The 21860-nt window shown below is 37.4% G+C and overlaps 1 protein-coding gene across 2 annotated transcripts in view; it reads left to right on the top strand.

Annotated features, from left to right (window-relative positions):
- Window positions 1-21860, top strand: part of myo6b (myosin VIb) — a 39445-nt gene that overhangs the window by 3570 nt on the left and 14015 nt on the right. For both annotated transcript variants that reach the window (XM_067614059.1, XM_067614060.1), the window contains exons 2-23: window positions 1506-1652; window positions 5143-5212; window positions 5328-5401; window positions 5852-5981; window positions 6338-6443; window positions 7052-7107; window positions 7201-7298; window positions 7422-7586; window positions 8327-8407; window positions 10095-10275; window positions 11335-11479; window positions 12960-13117; window positions 13488-13579; window positions 14070-14142; window positions 15529-15656; window positions 16607-16702; window positions 17209-17379; window positions 18533-18571; window positions 18761-18854; window positions 19739-19869; window positions 20146-20223; window positions 20371-20500. In XM_067614059.1, coding sequence (XP_067470160.1) covers window positions 1536-1652; window positions 5143-5212; window positions 5328-5401; window positions 5852-5981; window positions 6338-6443; window positions 7052-7107; window positions 7201-7298; window positions 7422-7586; window positions 8327-8407; window positions 10095-10275; window positions 11335-11479; window positions 12960-13117; window positions 13488-13579; window positions 14070-14142; window positions 15529-15656; window positions 16607-16702; window positions 17209-17379; window positions 18533-18571; window positions 18761-18854; window positions 19739-19869; window positions 20146-20223; window positions 20371-20500 — 2413 coding nt within the window. In that variant the 5' untranslated portion in view covers window positions 1506-1535. The remainder of the gene's footprint in view (window positions 1-1505; window positions 1653-5142; window positions 5213-5327; window positions 5402-5851; window positions 5982-6337; window positions 6444-7051; window positions 7108-7200; window positions 7299-7421; window positions 7587-8326; window positions 8408-10094; window positions 10276-11334; window positions 11480-12959; window positions 13118-13487; window positions 13580-14069; window positions 14143-15528; window positions 15657-16606; window positions 16703-17208; window positions 17380-18532; window positions 18572-18760; window positions 18855-19738; window positions 19870-20145; window positions 20224-20370; window positions 20501-21860) is intronic.

The following is a 21860-nucleotide window of genomic DNA, read 5'->3' as shown; positions in this document are numbered from 1 at the left end:
GCATGTGAAAAGCATGATTTCATGCTGATGATGCTTTGAGGGTCTGCCAGGGTCTAGCTGCTGTTGTCAATTACAAAATAAAGACCTGCAGTTTTGATATACAGTTGAATTCATAGTGTGTGTATTTTGGAAAAATAACAGTGTTCATTGATACCAATATGTTGTATGTAAATGCAATATGTTTGTGCCTGAGTCAGACTAAACTAGAATGATCAGAAAGCTTTATGTGTATTCCCTCTAGTGATTTTAGTCTGCTGCCTGTATTTGTTATTTGTAGTTATCCAAAACTTAGATTTCATCTTCTATACATTTCAGTGTTTCTCTGTATTCAGATGTGAATAATAAACTATATACTTTCATAGCATGCATCCCAGATCAATCAACATAATATAATAATATCAACATATTAACACATTTCTGACCTGCTTTAAGTAGCGTTGCCTCTTCGAGAATTTTTCTTTACTTTGGCTTAGGTGTAAGTAAAAAAGATTAGCTGTCATTTCCCTGCAAGTGTGTGTTTGTCTCTGTGTGTGTGTGTGTGTGTGCAGCCTAGGAAGTAATTATTACTACTTTATTTGTGATCAACACTAAACTTTAAGCTTTAGCAAAGGGCTGACTCCAATTTAGGTGCATAAGAGCCAATATACTGAAACTACTAACTTCTATAGTACTCCACAGAATTTTACATACTTTGCCAGTGGCCATTGACAGAGTGATTTGACAGTCAAATTTTAATTTTTATAGTCGCAGTCTTAGGTGCTTTCGTGTGAACACTGCAATCCAAACATCGACTGACAGGCCTGAGATGCTCCAAACATGGCTGAACAGTTTATGTCAGGTCACTTGGGATAGTGTTGTCCTCACTAGGGATTGCATAAGTCCCTCAGGAGACAACTCAAGTCATGCTCCACTGGAAAATCCTCTCACAGAAGATCAGTAAGAGGAATAACAGGTTAATGGAAAACAAATGAAACAGCAGTAAGTGGGTCATGTCCCAATCACACCATGTAAATGGCTGAGAAATGCTACTGTAGATCAGTTTGACAATAAAATCCTACCTCTATTTGTTTTTGTAGGATTTCAATCAAGGTTCAGTCAGAGCTCTGATATTAGTCCCCATTTCAAGCAAAAGTTCATTCTTTACACAAAAGGTTATTGTGGCTTTTCACTGTATTGTAGGGTTAAGCAAAGACATGGATGTTATGAAAGGACACAGGAGAACATTTTGCCATGCAAAAAAGGTTCAGGTGCTTCTAGCCAGGACAGAGAAATGGAAAAATAACTTACTGAAGATTCTTATTCATGCAGTCTTTATATTAGCAATGTTGAAATGAAAACATTTATTTGTTAGGTATGCAGCTGTGAAGCAAAGTTGAAGTTATAAATTCAGTTGCACTTCAGTAAAAATGCAAAACTGCGTACAGCACTTTGCATATTGCCTATTTTAATATATATGTACTTTACTTTGTTCCTGTTGTGTCTTTTCCTCTTTCTGTTTCTCCCAGTTGTGTGGCTGTGCTGACTGGAGGTAAGCCATGGAGGATGGGAAGCCAGTATGGGCCCCGCACCCTACAGACGGGTTCCAGCTGGGCATGATTGTTGACATAGGAGCCGACACGCTCACCATAGAACCACTGAACCAGAAGGGCAAGGTGGGTTACCACACACACACACACACACACACACCCTGGCTTTCCATTTACAGGCAAAGTGAGTCCAACTGGGAAAATGGGCGATGGTAATGTTTTCCTTTCATGTGGTTCTGCAAGTTGATGGGAGAATTGCGTTCACTGAGTGGGTCACATAAATTGGGTGTTGTTTTCCTCTATCCCAGGAGGGGACTTACCACACACTCCAATACATACATTTATAAATTAATTTACAGTTTCATGAAGATACTGTACTTACAGTTTTTATAATTTTGTCAAACTGTCTGTATAAACTGCAATTTAAGGTTATAAAGGCATTAACACAACAATGTGTAAAACGTGAGAAACATGAGAGACCTCTTGTACAGAGGCATGAATAAATAAAAAGAAAAGCAGCAGGTGTTCTGATAGTGTTGCCTAGAGGGAGAGCTGCTCATTAGGAGGTAGAGGCCACCTGTTACACCTGAGCCATCATGTGTCCCCAGCAAGCAGGCCTCTGATGTTTACACCCGACATGTAGCAGTTGCTTTTGAATTTGTTTTGTTTCAAGTGCTCTCATCACAGCTACTGTATATGACTTTCACACAGCAGGCTTGCTATAGAAGGAATAGCACAGATGTATCTAGTATCATTAATGATGGCTCTGTTCTATGCAGCTGAGCCAGTAAACAATTATTATGAGCCAGCATGCAAAACACCAGGGCACTGTAACTGATATTATATACTATTATTATTATTATTACTTTTGTTATTAGTTACAGCTGTATTTGAGTGAAAATACCCCATTTAAGGACAATCTATTACTAATCATTGATAACTTTATGTTCCTCTATATGTCATATTCATGTATGAAATATGAATTCCTTGCTTGACAAAAATATCTTAATTCCTTGACAAGTTACTTTTTGTCTAGTTTGAAACCTTATTTTCCTTGAAATATGTCTTCAGAAAAACATGTCTTTCCCTAGAAATACAGTCTCTTCTTTTTGAGAATCATTTTGAATCACATTTTTATATATTTAAAATTGATACTGTACTTCATTCTAATCTCAAGATAACACCAGTTACAAGAGACCTGTTGAAACAAAGTTGCATAGGAAACGGGCAATTATCTTACCCAATTGACAGAAGATAGCATAATATTAAAGCCTCTGGAAACGTGACTTGAAATCATAACAATGCATATATGATATCAAAGTTGAGTGTCTCATTAAGCATCCACAAAAATCTGAACGAAACTTAACATTCATAACTATTAGAAAACCTAGCTCTAAAACAGCTCATTTGGCTGCTCAAACCATTTCGCAGGACTGTGTGGGCATGTCCAGATCACGTTTGATTGACAGCTCACTTTCAGCTCAAGTACCACTTTATTTTCTATTCATTCACTAAAACGTTTTGCTGATATGGAATAAACTACTAAATCTATCAAATGGACCCTACTTGGTTAGAAAGCTTGACTGATTGACTAACTAGCAAAACAGGTTAGACCACCCAAATCTGTGTTTTTATTTAACTATACCTCCCGGAGTATGATGCTAATCGTTTTAGCATTCTCCATTCACATACATGAAAAGGTTAGCATAGCTTAAATGTTTTGCTATTAACTACCAAATCTATCAAATTGACCCTACTTGGTTGAAAGCTTTAATAATCCACTAACAAACTAGGTACCACCTGAAACTGTTTTTATTTAACTATACCTCCTGGAGTATGGCGCTAATCATTTTAGCATCTTCCATTCACTTACATGAAATGGTAGCATTAGCTTTTTTATTCAAAACTTTTGAGCTTATTATCAACTACCCCAGTAGTCTACTAGTTATCTTGACTAATTGGCTAACTAGCCGACTAGAGTAGACCACACATATCTGTTTTTATTGAACTATACCTTCCAGACTATGAAGCTAAGTGTTTTAGCATCTTTCATTCACTTACATGAAACGGTTAGCATTAGCATTGCTATGCTACACTTTTGAGCTACTTATCCACCCCGTGATTAATACAGATTTGGATGGTGTACCCAAGTCTGCTAGTTAGCTTAACACAGTAAATTTCAAACCATATCAGGCTAATTTGAATTCTCATTCTAGCTAAAAGCAAAGAAAAGTGCAGTGCATTGTTTTCTCATGGGGAAGATGAGAGTACGTGTTGTGAAGTCAGTCTGGCCAGATAGCCACGTCAATCATATTTCTCTTAAATATGATTGGGCAGGTATTTATTACGTAATAAATTCCCTAGTTTAGCCCCGCCTAACTGCAACCCTGTAACAAGGGAAGGGAGAGAAACCTTTTAAAGAATTACATAGGCTATGTCAAAGGCTATGTTCTCATACTTTTTAGGTGTTTACTATATGCACATTTGATCCCAAATTACATGATTAATAGCCAATCATGGATTTGCCTTTCCAGGGGCTTTAAGACTGGAGCAGATTTGAATAAGTAAGAATTGAAGCTCGCCTCGAATAGCTGTGAACTTGGACTGATCGTCGCAATGCATAAACTCTGCCCCATTTAGTGAGGAAATAAAAGGCCCATTGAGTATCTTTTTTTACTGCAGTGTTGAGCTCATTAGTGCCTCAGCCTGGTTGTCTCTTCTTTGTCAGTTTTATTAGTTAGACATTTCTCACATTATTGTTATTGTGGCTGATTTGAGCCAAGTTACTGTAGAAAGCACACAAAGCAGATTCTGTTTATGCCAACAGCCTATTAGTGGTAATAAACCATGCATCATAGCACAGACTGGGTCACACTCACACACACAAGCAGTGGTATTTATATCGGAAGTGTATAATGAAGATCTAAAGAAGTTTATTATGTTGATCTATAGGTAATAATCAGAAGGTCATTGTTCTGCTTTTACCATGTCACTTGGTCCGATTGCCTTCCTATATGTGCAGCGTCAGTAAATTCCGTGGGCCTGTTTAATTGTTATGGTTGGAGTTTGGTTGGTTTTAATAATACAGTGACTTCATTGGTTCCCACAAGATCAACACAGAGCGCCACCACCGTCTCTTCTGTACCACACACACACTCACTTACTCACTCAGGTGTTCAGATCCTGTTGCTCTCCCACCAAATTATTCATTATCCTGCCATGTCCCCCCTTGTTTCTCTCACAGCCGGCTTGTTCCATTGAGTTTATTTCCATTAACTCAGACTCTTAAACAATAGAGTGAGAATATCAGTAACTAATTTAGCCTGGGAACATGTAGCGCCAAACATCATTACTGTGATCTTTAAGCATGATGAATGATTCATGTTTATGCATGCTTGCTTAGCTATTTTATGACTTTTTAATATGTATTTTTTTTTAATGTGTCTGCTACCAAACATTTGTTTTGTGTCGTAAGCTTTTCAAAAAAACAGAAGTAAACGATTAATAATCTTGTACATGTTGACACAGATAAGTAGAGACAGTGCTACTTGTAGTAAGTCTATCCATCGTGGAAGCCATTTTAATGTTGTAGTAAGGAAAACTATTTATGTTTCAGACCTTTCTTGCTCCGATGAGTCAAGTCTTCCCTGCAGAAGATGATGTCAACAAACACGTCGATGACAACTGTAAGTTACAGTAATGCTCAGTCGGTTATTAAGTCCATTTTCACAATCAACAAGAGCTTTTTTCCCAGGAATAATTATATTTTATTTGTCTTGTCTGTTTTTTCTCTCTTTTCAGGTACCCTTATGTACTTGAATGAAGCCACTCTTCTCAACAATGTCAGAGTGCGGTACAATAAAGACCACATCTATGTATGTTTTCTTCTCCTGTTATACTTGTCTACGTTAGCACCAGTATAATGTATTCTGTATATGCTCTTGCCACAGTTTAACGCCACTGCTATCCAGTTGCATCATAAGTAGATTCTTGATGGAGGACAGAAGGAGAGAGGATCCCTTTCCTTGTTCCCCTGAGGGAAAAGTGCCAGGTGGTAAAGAGGGAAGGGCTAGCAAAGGGTCACAGAGTCAGACTGGCAAACCCAATCCTGATCCCAGTCACTCATTTAGGAAATGAGGGACAGCTGGTAGATGGGAAAAGTAAGGCAGGGAAACAAGTTAAGGCGGGTCTCACCATCCTTCATTGGACTCTTTTTCACCTCTGTTGTCTCTCATTATTCAATAATTGATGTATTTTTGCTATTTATGTATTAATTTCCTCTAAATGCAGTGACACTAATCCTACCTATATTTATATCTTTACAGACTTATGTGGCCAACATCTTGATAGCTGTGAATCCTTACTGTGACATACCCAAACTATACGGCCCTGACGCCATCAAGTCATACCGAGGGAAGTCACTGGGCACTCTGCCACCTCACGTCTATGCTATAGGTGAGAGCTCACACCTAAAAGTAAGAGCTAAAAAAATAAGTAACAGGTCTATGTGAAACACATTATTTTAAAAAATGATAAGCACTGCGAGGTTACTTTCTAAAGAGACTTTAAATGTTATCCTTTATTAACATAACTGAATTGAAACATATTCATTTGCTTGTTTGTTTCTTGGGGGGATTGGCAGGCTTCACCTTGTCTTTTCGTAAGCCTTCTTGTAAAAGTCATTCAAAAGTAACAACATGAAATTGAGCCCTGATTATTCCCTGTAGATGCTGTTATTCGCACAGTACTACACTGTCATGCTGGAAAGGCAATTAATCTGTGATATGTTTTTTTTTACTTGTTTGTTTTAGCTGACAAAGCCTACAGGGACATGAAGGTTCTAAAAATGAGCCAGTCAATCATAGTTTCTGGCGAATCTGGTGCTGGAAAAACTGAAAACACCAAGTTTGTTCTCAGGTATGAGCCTACATGACATGATGTGTCTCATTTCTTCCCTTCATCCTTACCTTGTGCCCTCTCCATTCAGGTTATGTGTTGAAAAATCTCCCTTTCCAAACCAAGATATTTCACCACCATACCTTCACTGCACTGCATTTAGAACTACTAATATACCTTGCAAATATCTCACAAACCAAGATGAAGAGTAGTAGAAGGTAATAGAAGATTAAACTGGATGCAGTTGCATCAAAAAGACAACTCTCCTCACACTTGCCATCAGCCTTATATGAGTCACAAGTGGTATTTTATTCCATAGTTTGTTTTTTCAACTACCCATCATAACTGTGTCTGTGAAGGGTGATGCCAAATGTTACAGAAATCAGAAGAAAGGTTTTCAGAATTGTTCAAATTGGATAAAAAACCCTTATCCACTGCAGTTGTATGTCTGGAATGTGTTAGTGTGTCACTTTGTCATGTCATAGCTGCTTTGGAAGTGAAAACAACTGTTATGTAGTAATCTTTAAACTTTTGAGTGACTTTTTTGTCTTTCTATTTTTATCTTCTGGTGATTTGCTGTATATATTCATTATTGTTGCTGTTCTCCTAATTTCATCCACATCCTGTAGATATCTGACCACAACATATGGAAGTGGTCAAGATATTGACGAGAGAATTGTAGAAGGTAATACATTAACAGACTAATAACTCATCAGTACTGTATGTACTGTGTGGGGGCAGTGTGATCCTGATTGTGTTTTTCCTATTCAAACTTCAGCAAATCCCCTTCTTGAGGCCTTTGGAAATGCAAAGACAGTCCGGAATAATAACAGTAGTCGCTTTGGAAAGTTTGTGGAAATCCACTTCAACGAGAAGGTAACAAATGACCACTGATTACGTTCGAGGTCGATCTGTTGTTGTTGATCTGTTGTATGCTGTGTATGAACCATGAATAGTAAAATCTGCTTTTAAAACCTGATTCTTCTCCTGTGTCACCAGAATGCAGTCGTGGGCGGATTCGTCTCCCATTACTTGTTAGAGAAGTCGAGAATTTGCATGCAAAGTAACGACGAGAGAAACTACCACATCTTCTACAGGCTGTGTGCCGGGGCATCTGAGGACATCAAGAAGAAACTGCACCTGGACTCTCCAGACAGCTTCAGGGTCAGTGAGCTCAGCCACACAGCAGCATCTTCAGTTTCAGTATTTGTCAGTAAAAAAAAACACATATGATATTGTCACCCAAGATCAGCAGACAAGACAATATAATTTTGATTGTGTCAATAATTTTGTCTAGACTTTGCCAATATGCAGTTTTAATTAGTTATTTGGAGCAAACATGGGTTGGCAGTTCTGTGGAAGCCCACTAGATGTCACATTAGTGTATTTTTAGTGGTATCTTGACACAAGTCAAAACACAAGTCCTCTCAAGTGGAATCAAAAAATCCCTTCAGTAACAAAATATTTCAAAATTGAATTATGCCCCCGCCCCAAATGCAATTATCAACACAGTGGGTGCAGTCAGAGACCATAAAGGTGTTTATCCCAGCCGTTATTTTCTTCTGCATGCTCTACAAAACAATACTTAATGGAACAACAGGCAACTCGAGCTGTTCCTTTAGATGTTTATCATAGTATCATAATATCAGGTCCCTTAGGTGACACCCACATCAACAGAGGCAATTACTTCATGCGATTCACTAGAAGACAGCTGTGAAGCAATATTGAAAGACAACAGTAAATCTTTCAGATGATGAAAATCAATACAAAAATCCCACCAAGAGTGAAATGTATTTACGTTATTTCTGATACATATTTGATTTGAATTACATATTTTCTGATTTTAATTCATGAAAATACAAATTTTATTTAAATGTTTTTAAGCTGCTTTTTCTCTGTTGCAGTACCTGAATCGAGGTTGCACCAGATATTTTGCCAGCAAGGACTCCGATAAACAAATCATGCAGAACCGCAAGAGTCCTGAGGTAATATCAAGTTCTGATGTAGTGTAATCACTCTAATCTGATACATTATTATTTTACTTTGGATGAGTAAGTGTCTAATGTCAAGAAAATAAAAGTAGTTTTCAATCCTTTCCTGTGGAATAAATGATTAAGATAGATATAGAGTACTGTAAAGCAAATCCCTGATCATATTTAAGTAAATCAGTTGCAGGTTAAAGGTGAAATTATATGCAAGAATTGGTCAGTAGGAATATTTTATGCCAAGAAATTAGTTCAGGTCTGTGTATTTGAAGAATTATGTACAACATGAAAAAGAACCAGTGCCTTGTTGAGTTGAGCTGCAAAGCCTGCAGGAAATGTGTAATTAAGATCAAGAAACTATTAGAAGAATAAGTGTGATGTGTTGCTCTCTCAGGGACTAATTATGAATGTTCAATTCACTTCTTGTTTTCTAAGATGGAATGATATCTTCTTTTATGCTGATCACATTTCTGGAAAAATCAGATGAAGTAGTGGTAAACAAAAGAGCTTTCAGGTCACTATTAATGGATTTACTCTTAATGGGTTTTATTTAGCCAAGAACATCAGGAGCAGTACAATGAATGAAATGTATTTGACCTTTAAGGGAATTCATAACCTCTATTGTTTGAATTGTCATTCACACTTAATTATGCTTTTTGTATATAATGGTTGTAATGTATTGATGGAAGTCATGTAAGCTGTGTGGATGTAAGTACATTGTGTGCCATAATTATGATGCTAATTAAGTCATCGTGCATCTTTCTGTCCCGCCAATCGTCTGTCTTATATAGGACAATAAGGTGATGTTTCTTTTTTTATCAGGGCTTTGTGCTCCCTGTTCTTTATCCTGTATTTTTTCCAAAGTAAACACTGAGACTCTCAGGTTTTACGTACTGCTCTTTGTAGTGTAAACAGGGAATAAGAGTGCATGCTTCCTCTTTGTCTGCATGTGTCTGACAGGTTTGAGTGGAATTGGTGCTGGGTGGTGCTTAAATGGTAAAAAAACAAAGGACATTTGCTTATTCAGCTTGTTTCAATCATACAATGCAGGGCTGTACAATTATAGTACATGGTGTTTTTTTCATAGTTCACAATCAATATGTGTTAAAGATTGAAAATGTATGTTACAGTGTTAATCAGGAGTAAAAATGTAGTCATAATTGTGCAGCCCTTGTTTATTATCACTATATGATTAATCTACGATCTTGACTCCTTCTGTTCAGTGAAATTTCACACTGCATGCCTTTTCTTTCTGCTTTCATCACTCCTGAGAAATTGCAAAACACTACATTGGCTCTGTCTTTTTTTGATGCATGAATAGTTGTCAAGACATTTGGAAACAAAACTACTGTAGCAGAAAAGCCTTAGTTCATAGGATGGTGTGTTTGCTGTGGCTGCTGGTGGAGGCTAATTTAACAAATTAGTAAAAATATTTTGGTTTATTGAATGTGCAAAGTCCACGTTGAACATGTGGCTTTTGTTGTATGGGCTGTTGTGCTCAATTGAGAATCAGATTTACTCCGTATTTAAGGAAAATTAGATTAAATCACTTAAATACAGAACTTAGATTGCTATTCATAAATTGCATCTTGTTTGAGTAAATCATGATCTGAATTGAATGCTCACACATCGCCTATTTCTCTCTGTGATGTCTGTTTAGTTTCTCACTCAATTGTATGTTTTGCAGCATGTAAAGGTTGGTGCACTGAAGGACCCTCTTCTTGACGACCAGGGTGACTTTAACAGGATGTGCGTGGCCATGAAGAAGATTGGTCTGGATGACACTGAGAAGCTGGATCTGTTTAGGGTAGTTGCTGGAGTTCTGCACCTGGGCAACATTGACTTTGAGGAAACAGGAAGCACTTCAGGTAGGACAGATGCTGAAACTAGAGATGTTTACAAGAGTTTTAGGGTAATCTGTGATCACTTTGATGTCCTTTGCCCTGTATTTTCTGTCTTTTTTGTAGTTTTTTAGCCATAGCCATAGTGGTTATCACTGTTCATGTAAACCACCAACATCATCTTAATTTTTCCAGCTTTTCTGCCGCCAGAAATAAGAAAAACTTAACTTTCTTATTAAGAAAGTTAATTGTACAATATTTTATGAAGTTAATATACAGTCAGCTGAAATGAACTGAACAAGTTAGCTTTTTCAATAAATATGATCTCACATATTTCTGCAGACGTGTGTCATCAGATCAGTATAATATTTTTAAGAACAGATCTACAGTATGTCCTTGGATATCACCATAGTTTAGTCTGGAGATAAATAAGACTTTGGTTACCCTGGCAACCATGATATCTCTCTCTCCTTGTCCTTTTTTGCTCATTCTTTCCCTTCCTCTCTCTGCAATCAAGGTGTTTATAATTTATTAAATAACTATACTTTAAAACTTTCTTCAGGGCAATTTTCAGTATTTTCTCACCCGCTACAATTGGTGCTAGCTCTTGCATTTTGTACACTATACCTTACACACAGTGAACCTGAACACCAGCTCTGCATCAGGTTGTTGATTTCACTTATTCATAGCTATAAGATCTAACCATTCACTCTCCAACCTATGAACGTCGCTGTGCTGTTTTTGATGGGTCCCAAGAAAGTAAAAAAAAACTTGACTATGCATGTTCTATTTTGGGACATAGCTACAAAACTCAGCTATGTCTGCAAAATCAAATTAATAAATCATGGTCTGTAAAGTGTAGATTCACTACTCCAACATCATCATCCAACATCGAGTTACAGTATTTGAATAGTGTGATCACATTGCGGTTTTGTTATGAAATGTGTTTGTAATCATTTCCCTTAAAACTTGCTGATAGGAATTTATAAAGTACAGTTGGTACAAAGAAAAATAAAGGTATTTTGCAGAACCGTGTATTGTAGTTGGAGGATTATTAAGGCTTACATGTCTATCTGTCTGTTTGAGGTGGCTGTGTTCTGAAGAATCAGTCCGGACAGACTCTGGAGTACTGCGCTGATCTGCTTGGTCTGGACCAGGATGATCTGCGGGTCAGCCTCACAGCAAGGGTCATGCTCACTACAGCAGGGGGCGCCAAAGGAACAGTTATCAAGTAAGAGCAAACGCATTCAGCTTTAAATATCGGTGACCCTTTGCAACTTTTGTTTTTTGGAGAAGAAATGATCCTCTTAGTTTTGTCCAGAAGCCACTGTTATTGTTTGTTGATAAAAAAAACTGTCAGCTGTACTCTCCGAACTAACATGAGTTCATGATAGATTTGTAAATGCCTGATGATCCTTAGACAGAGATTAACGAACAGGAATTTAAGCTAAGCAGTTGTTGCTGTACTTATCAGTATTAAACCACAACATACTAACATGTCTTTATTGTGTAAGACATTTAGATTAAATCCTCAATTAAGCCTTACTTCATGGTCTTAGTATGAAGAGAGAGTATGGTTGATCTAATTATTTTCTGCAGGCAAGTGCTCTGTGAGTCTGTGCCTCAAACACCATTGCAACCCCCAGTGTAAAACTGACACACTAACACAAATGTTGACAGATTTTGGCGATATCTTGCTTAGGTAAACTGTAAAAAAAAAAACACATGTTCAGAGGAGAATATGGTGCAGTATCGTCACTGCTCCTGTGTACTTTGGTAGTGATGTGGTGTTTGAGTGATGGGGCCAGGTTTGGTAGATTAATATTTCAGGAAGGCCAGATGCTGGCCTGGCCTGGAAGTGTTTTCTCCACATAAATAATGCAGTCTGTATCTGAGGAGGCAGGCGAGCATGGCTGCACTACAGTAGAGGAGCAGGTGGAGCGAAGGGGGCCTGGCTTTGTCATTAAGCCCCAGACAGATCCAACCAACACTTGGGAGGGTGAGGGCAGCTAGAGGGCGGTGGATGTGATGGTATCAGGGATGACTGAGTCTCTAGCTAGTGTGCATATGAAACATTGCTATGGATAAAAATGCCTGTCAGTGAGATGAATCGTAAATATTGCATGTGTTATGGCATTCAACTCACGGCATAGTGAAACGGAGAAAATGTAGCTTACCCTTTGTTGAGCTTCAGTAATGATAGGTGGACTGTTTGAAATGGATGAGGTTTTTTTATGAGGACCAGGTGGGTGGAATATCAAAAGAAAAAAAGCAGACAAAGATCTATCATAGCAAAAGACAGACCTTTTTAATTTCAAATTCACCTTCTTCCCACCGGGGACGGCTAAGGTGAACTCTGGGCCACTGTGGAACTGCACTTTGTCCATACAGTCAGCCCCTTCTAAATAATTTAAAATAAATGGTGTTAAATTGCCATTAGAGAGTCTAGTAGAGTTCAAGGTTCATATTTTAGTTTTAATACCTTATCTTTGGCTCAGAAACTCTCATTTGAAAATCATCGCCTACAGTAGCTTGAATATAGAGATCAGAAGGACAATAGCACTATACAGCACAAACTGACACAACTAAACTTTTGCTACCATATGAAAATTGGGTTGATTAAAAAAATAAAAAAAAAGAGGTTTAATAAGAGACCAGAATGTCCCAGTTTCTGACTGTCTGTCACTGCCCCACTTTGTGTGTCCCCCCAGGGTGCCTCTAAAGGTGGAACAAGCAAACAATGCCCGCGATGCCCTGGCCAAGGCAGTGTACAGCCGCCTCTTTGATCATGTGGTCAAACGAGTGAACCAGTGTTTCCCCTTCGAGGCTTCCTCCAACTTCATTGGGGTGCTGGACATCGCTGGCTTTGGTAATAAAATGCAGTTAGTCTTCGAGAAAATGTGGAAGTTGTAATTAAACTCAAGTCAATGTGTAGATTCACATTAAATTCATCTTACTCAAAAAGCAAATTCATGTAACATAAACTTTAAACCTGAGTGTGTGCAACTTTCCAGGTTGACTTCATTTTGCTGCTGTTTCATTGGTTTGTTTAGAATTCAGTCTAATAAAGAGACACTTGTCTGTGCAGCATGTTTCTCTAATGCATATACTCACTTCATTACCAGGGCTCTTGCTTGTTAATTAATTTTCTTCGTCTGCCATAATTAACACAGGCTTTAAAAATGTTCATTTTGGAAATTAATTTAAATATACTGCATGTTTTTCTTCCCATCTCTTAGAGTATTTTGAACATAACAGCTTTGAGCAGTTCTGTATCAATTACTGCAATGAGAAACTGCAGCAGTTCTTCAACGAGCGTATTCTGAAAGAGGTGGGTGAACAGCGTCTAGATTAAGGTGATTTGGTGTGATACTTTTCTTTATACTGGGAAACCTGCCAGTCTTGTCACTCACAAGCCAAACTTACTGGTTCTTTTATTAGACAGGAACCACAGAAGTGGTTGGCACTCTAAGCTTCTCTCTCTCCCTCTTGCTGTTTTTTCACGTGTATTTTCCCTCCATCTCTTCTGCGCTCTTTCATTAGAATGCTAATTTCTCAAGGGACATGATGAAGCCTGTTTCTCTCCTGTGATCTCTTAACGTTATTCTCTTCCAAGGTCTCCAATTAAAGCTCCAAAATTCTGGTTTAAGCCCCCTTTTCATTATCTGAATTGTGTGTTGTCGGTTTAATGTTTTTTGTTTGTTTTTTTGAGATGGATAATGTTCTGAAGCCACTCCAAAAACTCTGAGCAAATTTGCACTTTTTAAAATAAAATACTCTTTTTACTTGTTAATTTTTGACTTTTGGTCATGTCTGTGCAGGAGCAAGAGCTTTATCAAAAGGAAGGGCTGGGAGTGAATGAAGTGCATTACGTTGACAACCAGGACTGCATTGGTAAGTTCTTCTGTGCCACCTTCCCTCCCTGCACCTCGTTAATCCTCAGACTCTGTGCACTGATTTAAATTTCACTCCTTCACTTCTCAAAAGTTCCCTGCTGAAAATTAAAAAAAAAACTATTGAAGCACTGCATACTACCAAATAAAAGAAAACATAATGCAGGACTTTGATCATATGTGTCTCTAATGTTCTTTAGTTTGAGCTGGTTTCTCAAATGACCAAAATCAAAAGTATATGTGTGTAGGAGTATGTGCATTGATATCTCCATGTACTGTATCTTTACCATCTGTGATTCTCTGGCATGAAAAAAAGTGACAATCAGTGTCACTTTAAGTGTTGCCTTTGAGGGCTTGTGCTGCAAAACACAAGATGTACTGACAGAGACGCTGCCGTCTGGAGAACCCACACACAACAAATGTATTGAGGATGGTTCAAGTGTAACATCAGCTCACGCACATGGTATTCATCTGGGCCATACCTCATGCTCAGGGCTGGTCATCAGAGCAGTAAAAATACACCTGTCAATGGGACAAAAATACCGATTTCTCATTATCCAGGAAGTTTGTATATCCATGTATCTGAAGGGAGCAAACATAATGAGTATTTGTGGGTTTTATGGCCTCTTTTGTGCTACAAGAAGCCCGGAGAAATGATACCCCCTTGTTTTTGTTGTTTCTGTCGTCCAATGAATCCTCAAATAAATGGGATGAAGTAGTCAGTGTATCAAGGTGAAGCAGTCTGATTTGTATTTCAAAGGCTGTGATTATTCAGGTACGAGGTTAACTGACAGCCGTGAATAACATTTATGACTTGCAAATGACCGTTTGGGTTAGCCATTAATTCACTCTTCAATCTTCAGGATTTATGCACAGGTGCTTGTTCATGCAAATTTTTTCTGGGGTCCTTGGCTATTAGATGATATTCTAAACACAGCATTCCGTATGAATAATTCAGATATATGGCTAAGTGAGCATCCTGATGAACACGTTTTGTGCTTTGAATATTCACATCCAGAAACAGTAAACAGTGGAAATTTCCAAGAAATCTCACATACATAAACTGAATGTTTAGTGATTTTTTAACCTCTGTATTATAATCGCCACTGAGATCTACATCTCACCCGTTTCAAAATACTTCAATAGGGATTCATTTGTTTTTTTTACTCTTTGTAAACATTAGAGAAAGTTACGGGTAGGAAATATTGCCAGTTTGGACATGTTAAGAAGACTAATTTCCAGGTTGTGTCCTGAAAATATGAGGCATCTTAGAATAATTGATATAGAATGAATTAGTATCCATAGTGCGGTTTGCTATACAGTACATTGTAGAGCTGAATTAAATACTGAATACTGTTGCTGATACACATATAATTATTGTTTCCAGACCTAGTTGAAGCAAAGCTGGTGGGAATCCTGGACATTTTGGATGAAGAGAACCGTCTTCCTCAGCCCAGCGACCAACACTTTGCACTGGCTGTTCACAACAAGCATAAAGACCACTTCAGACTGACGGTCAGACCTCTAAGCTGTACTCTCTTTCCATCACCCTCTCTCTCCCTCCTTCTGTCTTTCCCACCCCTGCTCTCTCTTCAGCACTCTGCTTTTGTTCTCTTTCTTTGTGTATTATGTTCTTTTGTGAGAGCAGGGAGATGCAACTGCGCATTGGTTTTGTCATTGTGATCATTTTTACTCTGCCTGTTTGTAACAGCAATTTTTGTGAATGACGCACAGTCCCAGTTCCTCCCCCTGTCACCGTCTTTGTCGCTATTGTTCATCACTCTGCCAGTATCTTCGCAAGCATGAAATCCTTTTAGAAATGTAGCCTTGACACCAATTCAAATTGAACATTAGAGGAGCTAGCTGCAGCCACACTCAACTGCAGGGAGTTATTACTCAAATAAAGAATATTTTATACATTTAATAGGGGATAAGACATTAATCTTAATGTAAAGTGCTTGAATTTGCTAACATTTCTGCTATACAGTTTTCACTTCAAGGATAATTTATAATGGCTCTCCTCACTGATGAAGCTAATGGAGTTTAAAAATGTTGGGTGCTACATTTTAGTTTTTATTCAGAAGAATACTGTTGATAATGGATTTTTGGGGTCATTTGTAATACTTTGGCCTCATAAGAAAAATATGGCATTTAAAAATATATCTGAACTGTTTGCAGTTATTTTTTTGTGGATTCATACAAGTAAAGATGTTAAATAACTACAAATGACCTTGTATAGAGTTTGTGAGAATATGTCTGTATTTATCACATAATTTCTGGCTTTTTTTTGCTGGATTTTACTGCACCTTATTGAATTGAGTGTTTCATTCCCCAAACTCATTCAGTCGTGTTGTGGATAAACAAGATTCTTCTGTAGAGATAGCGATGGACGGAATTAGAAATCAATACATATGTGTTTTAGCACTGTCATTAAATATGATTTGCTTTCTTCTTCTCCCTCTCAGGTTCCCAGAAAGTCGAAGTTGACGATTCACAGGAATCTCCGGGATGATGAAGGCTTTATCATCAGGCACTTTGCTGGAGCAGTCTGCTATGAAACAGTAATTATTCACACAGATATTATTATATAGGGATATACGGGCAGGGTAGTATCCACAAAATCAAATATTATAATATTTTTCACCATAGACCTCCTAAGACAGTGTTAGTAGTAGTTAAAGCTGACTAAAAGTCTAAAATTATAGTTTAGTGGCAGCCATCAATGACAAATCACAGCAGAAGCAAAAAATCCGGATGTTTTGGAAGTTTTATGTTTTGTAGCCTTTTCTTCATCCAACCTTCATATTTTTGTTCCCTGAAACACATTTGTTGCCGTAGCACAAATGTCACAACAATAAGTGCATTATCCCTACGAAGGCTGCTTCTATAATGTGCATTTAGAGGCATTTTGGCAGTATGGGGAGCTATAAGGATTAAGGCATTCTTTCTTTGTTATCTGCATTTTGTACATTTGTATAAAAGTCTGCCAGTATATACATGTATGCATTTGTGTTTGTGTGTGTGTGTGTGTGTGTTTGCCTGCCTGTGTGTGTGTCTGTCCACACAGACTCGGTTTGTGGAGAAGAATAACGATGCCCTCCACATGTCCTTGGAGAGCTTAGTGTGTGAATCGAAAGACAAATTTGTTCGACAGCTGTTTGAGAACTCCAATACCACCAAGGACTCCAAACAGAAGGCGGGCAAACTCAGCTTCATCAGCGTTGGCAACAAGTTCAAGGTCGGAGTGACTGTTGGAGTTTGTCAGTTTTGATTGTTAGCGTAAGAGCAACTGAAATAAAACCTGCGCATGATTAGTGCATAATAATAGATTTAAATTTTTACATAATAAATAATAATTAGAAAATAAATTGTAATATTTCACACTCATGATGAATCCAATAAGACACTTAAACGCTACTGTCTTTTATTTCAAAAGACATGTGAAATATAATTAGATTAATTTTATATTTGCATTTTTAAAGAGTTTTTGTCCTACCGGATCTGTGTATATAATCCAAATTAAACATGCACAAAAATACATGAAAACAAAATCCAATTAAATAGATGTACAATTTGAAATACACATTGCTGCTTTATTAAATGTTTACAGGTTTAAAAGTGCAAAATATTGTGTTTGCAAGTATTGCAAGTACAAGTGTTTCACATTGCTCCGTTAACTTTTTTAGATTCTTTTTAGACCCTCCTAACTCTAATCTCTAGACCTGTTCTGTAACTTTTCCCCTTTACACTCTTCTTCCCATCCCTCCTTATTCAGGGTTTCCCTCTTAGATTTCTTCCAGTCTTCCTCCTCTTTCCTCTGAGAAAACCTTCCTTGGTGGATAAAGCTGGATAAGGTCTGCTTGAGGTATAATAGAGAGGAGATGAGAGAAGTAAATAAGAGAAAGAAGGAATGAGACAAGTTCAGAAGTGTGTTGAGTGGAACAGTAGCACACAACTTTCAGCAGCATGTCTTATGTTTCAGCAGAGACCAAGAAATCCAACTCCTGTGTTATTTTGTTCTTCATTTTCCTATATGTGTTGAGGCAAAGTGAAATTAGATCTGTTTTTTCCATCAGATAAAAGCTGTTTGTGCATCATTTCTAAACTGCATCTTTTTCTACAGACTTGACGTTTCTTTATCACTAATTCAGCTTATTTGCTTTTATCCTTAGTGCACCAGACACAAGCACAAAGATGATGTGCATGTTTCAAAATGGGAACAATAGCTAGAATGCGTTCAATACGGAGAGGAAATGTTGGACTGAGTGTGTTCCTTCCCTAACCTGTTGACAAGGATGTGTGGTGCTCTCAGCTCACGTGGAAACAGCTTTTTATTATATGCTGTAGAAACAAATCATTTAACATGTCCTTTTGTCTGCTTGCATACACAGACGCAGCTAAACCTGCTGCTGGAAAAGCTTCGCAGTACTGTGAGTTTGAGTATTTTGCTTTTCTCAGAATGAAAATAATGTAAATCATCCTTTACAACATAAACAGTATGTATTGTAGATGAATGTCCTCTCAGATGCTAATTATGGAGATGACAGATACAGGCTGAGAAATACAGCATACAGTGGTGAGACAGATTGATTTTTCCTGATTAACATTTATGTTTGCAGGGCTCAAGTTTTATCCGCTGTGTAAAACCCAACCTGAAAATGGTTAGCCACCAGTTTGAAGGAGCTCTGATTCTCTCACAGCTGCAGTGCTCAGGTAGGACCAAAAACAGTGTGTGCAATATGTAGAATTAGTTTTAAGTTGTTTTATTTACAGTTTATAATCTTTTGGATGCATAGTGGACCAACTTAAGTAGATTGTCCCTAAAGTTGGTCATTCTCATCCCTCCCACACATGTATTATTCGCTCTAGCATATTTAGGACCTACAGTCTATTGGTGGAGATACAGGAGGCGGGCAGCAAGTACCCAATAGTAAAAATATTTTAAATCCAGCTTTGATGCAATTTTAGATCTGGAACTGAATATTGGACAATTTTTCATAAAGGAAATTCACCAGTTCTTTGTGGGAAGTAATGTTTATTATACTCTATTAGAGTGCAATTTGTCATGATTTTCGAGTCAGTTTCTGAGTCATTTAAAATAATTTTTATGTTTTTATACGCAAATGTTGCACCTGCACTTTGTGCACTGACTATACTTATATTTGGAGGTCTGCTATTTGCTTCTCGTTGATTTAAATTTAAAAATCCATATAAAGAGTGCTTAATTATTCATTTTAAAGTCGATGCATACTGCTGATTGGCACAAAGTTAATTTGATCCCCTAACAGCCTGTGTGATTGTGATTATTTATATCAAAGACTTTCACTTCTTTCACGTAGTTTTTCTATACTTTGCGCCTCTCCTGTGGATATGGAACTTCCCTCACTTACATGCACACACAAATACACACATTAGACATTGATAAGGTGCTTGTCAGGGATAAAACAGAACAGTGCATGCTGCATGTAGGGGAACAGAATTCAACTCATAATGTTTCTTCAATAGACTGTCAGTAGTGAGAATGTTTTAGTGTACTGTAATTTATAAGCCTTTTATATGTCAAGAACATTTTTTCTTGGTTTGTTTCTCTTGATTAGGAATGGTCTCAGTGTTGGACTTGATGCAGGGAGGGTTCCCCTCCAGAGCCCCCTTCCATGAGCTCTACAACATGTATAAACAGTATATGCCCGATAAGCTCACACGACTGAATCCACGACTCTTCTGCAAGGTTGGATTACTTAAATAAAATAGTTTAATTAATTGACAAGACTTACTTTACTCCCCTATTGGAGTGATGCAAAGTGTTGTGCTGAGTTTAAATAACAAGCTAATCAGTTTAAAATAAGGCCTAATTAGTTGTGTAATTTGTTCAACACAAAAAAAGCCTATAGCCATACTGACACATTTGGGAAATGATTAACTAATATAAACAATTTTTTGCCCTAATTTCTTAACACATATATGATATTGCTGTGTAACTTAATATGAATTTATTCCTCTGTAGGCTTTGTTCAAAGCTCTGGGACTGAATGATCATGACTTTAAGTTTGGATTGACCAAAGTGTTCTTCCGCCCTGGAAAGGTACAAAAAAGTCAACAGAAATAATCATGCTCTACCGTTGATGGTTATTTTGTGTAGCTGCAGCTTCAGAGAACACAAAAATGCCCCAAAATAACGATTATAGCTTAATTACTGATTGTGTGTTGTATGTCTGTGTGCGTACGTCAGTTTGCTGAGTTTGACCAGATCATGAAGTCTGATCCGGATCACCTCGCAGAGCTGGTGATGAAAGTCAACAAGTGGCTGGTGTGCAGCCGCTGGAAGAAGGTCCAGTGGTGCAGCCTGTCTGTCATCAAACGTAGGTTGACTCCATTAAACAACAGAATTCTCAATGTATTACTCAAGCTGCCTCAAACACACCAACACACAAAAATCCCTCACTGGAAAACAATCCACATCTCAGAGAGTATTTCCTACATGAGACTTTTAGACAAAAACTGCAAATGAATAATTGAAGAAAGGCCAGTAACACAACTTACTTTTCTGGTTAAGCTATTTCACTTTTCATTGCCGGACTATGAGATGATTTGTCATTTCCTCCGACTTTATTATACAGCTTCGATAGCCATATTAAATCATATTTCATACCTTTCCTTGCATTCTGAATATTGAAAGGAGCCTCTAGCAATACAGAAGAGTGATCTAAAAGCAGTTCCTTGAACCATTACTCTTTATGCCAAGTTATTGATTCCAACCATTGAACAAAGTGTAGTCTGGCTTCTGCTTGTTGGTGTAAAAGCATCAAATGAAATTACATTGCAGTTATAACAGAACACCGCCTCCGCATGACCACATATTTCTTGCATAAGTGACATTTAAGTGTCCCCAGTCCTGGTCGTTTATTCCCTTCAACACTTCACCTTATTATCGCAGGTTCATTTGTGTGTGCTGTGTGTACTTGGTGTGAGCTTATACGTGTATGAGCAATATTCTGTACTGTTTATATTTTGCATCCCAGATCAATAGTATCCATTACAGCAGTGTATACATAGCTATGTTATTACTGTAGCTGTATAATAATTTGAGCTTTAACTTTTCAGGTCAGTTTTTCTCATGGCTGTCTGCTATTTATCTTTAAAATAAAGTTTTTACAATTATATTTTATATTTAAATCTCAAGAGGGAGTTTCTGAACTGTTTTAATGCTATACTGGCAGTTCTTGCAGATTAGTATAGTGATTCATTCAATAACATTGTGTCCAATAAATTATATGAATTATATATGAAATGTATTAATTTAGATCTGCAACAATTAATCAATGAATCAATAAGTCTATCAACAGAATATTAATTGGCAACAATTGTTTTAGTCATTTTTTAATCAAAATTGACAAATATTTGGTGGTTTCACCTTCTCATATGTGAGGTTATAATGCTTTTCTTTGTCATACATGATAGTAAACTGAATATCTTTCTGTTTGGGACTGTTGGTAGAACATAAAAAGAAGTATGAAGATGTCCCCTTAGACTCTGGGAAATGATAATGGTCATTTTTCACATTTTATAGACATAACGACTACTTGATGAATCAAGAAAATAATCCTTAGTTGTAGCCCTACATTAATTTCAAATGTAGAAGTTGTGTTTTTTATGAATGCTGCAAGAGACAGTATATATATTTGTTTGAATCCTGCTGCTTTTCTCATCCTATTGTCAACA

This window comes from Thunnus thynnus, chromosome 16 (assembly GCF_963924715.1).
Source record: "Thunnus thynnus chromosome 16, fThuThy2.1, whole genome shotgun sequence".
Lineage (NCBI taxonomy): Eukaryota > Metazoa > Chordata > Actinopteri > Scombriformes > Scombridae > Thunnus > Thunnus thynnus.
This window is presented reverse-complemented; position numbering and strand designations above follow the sequence as displayed.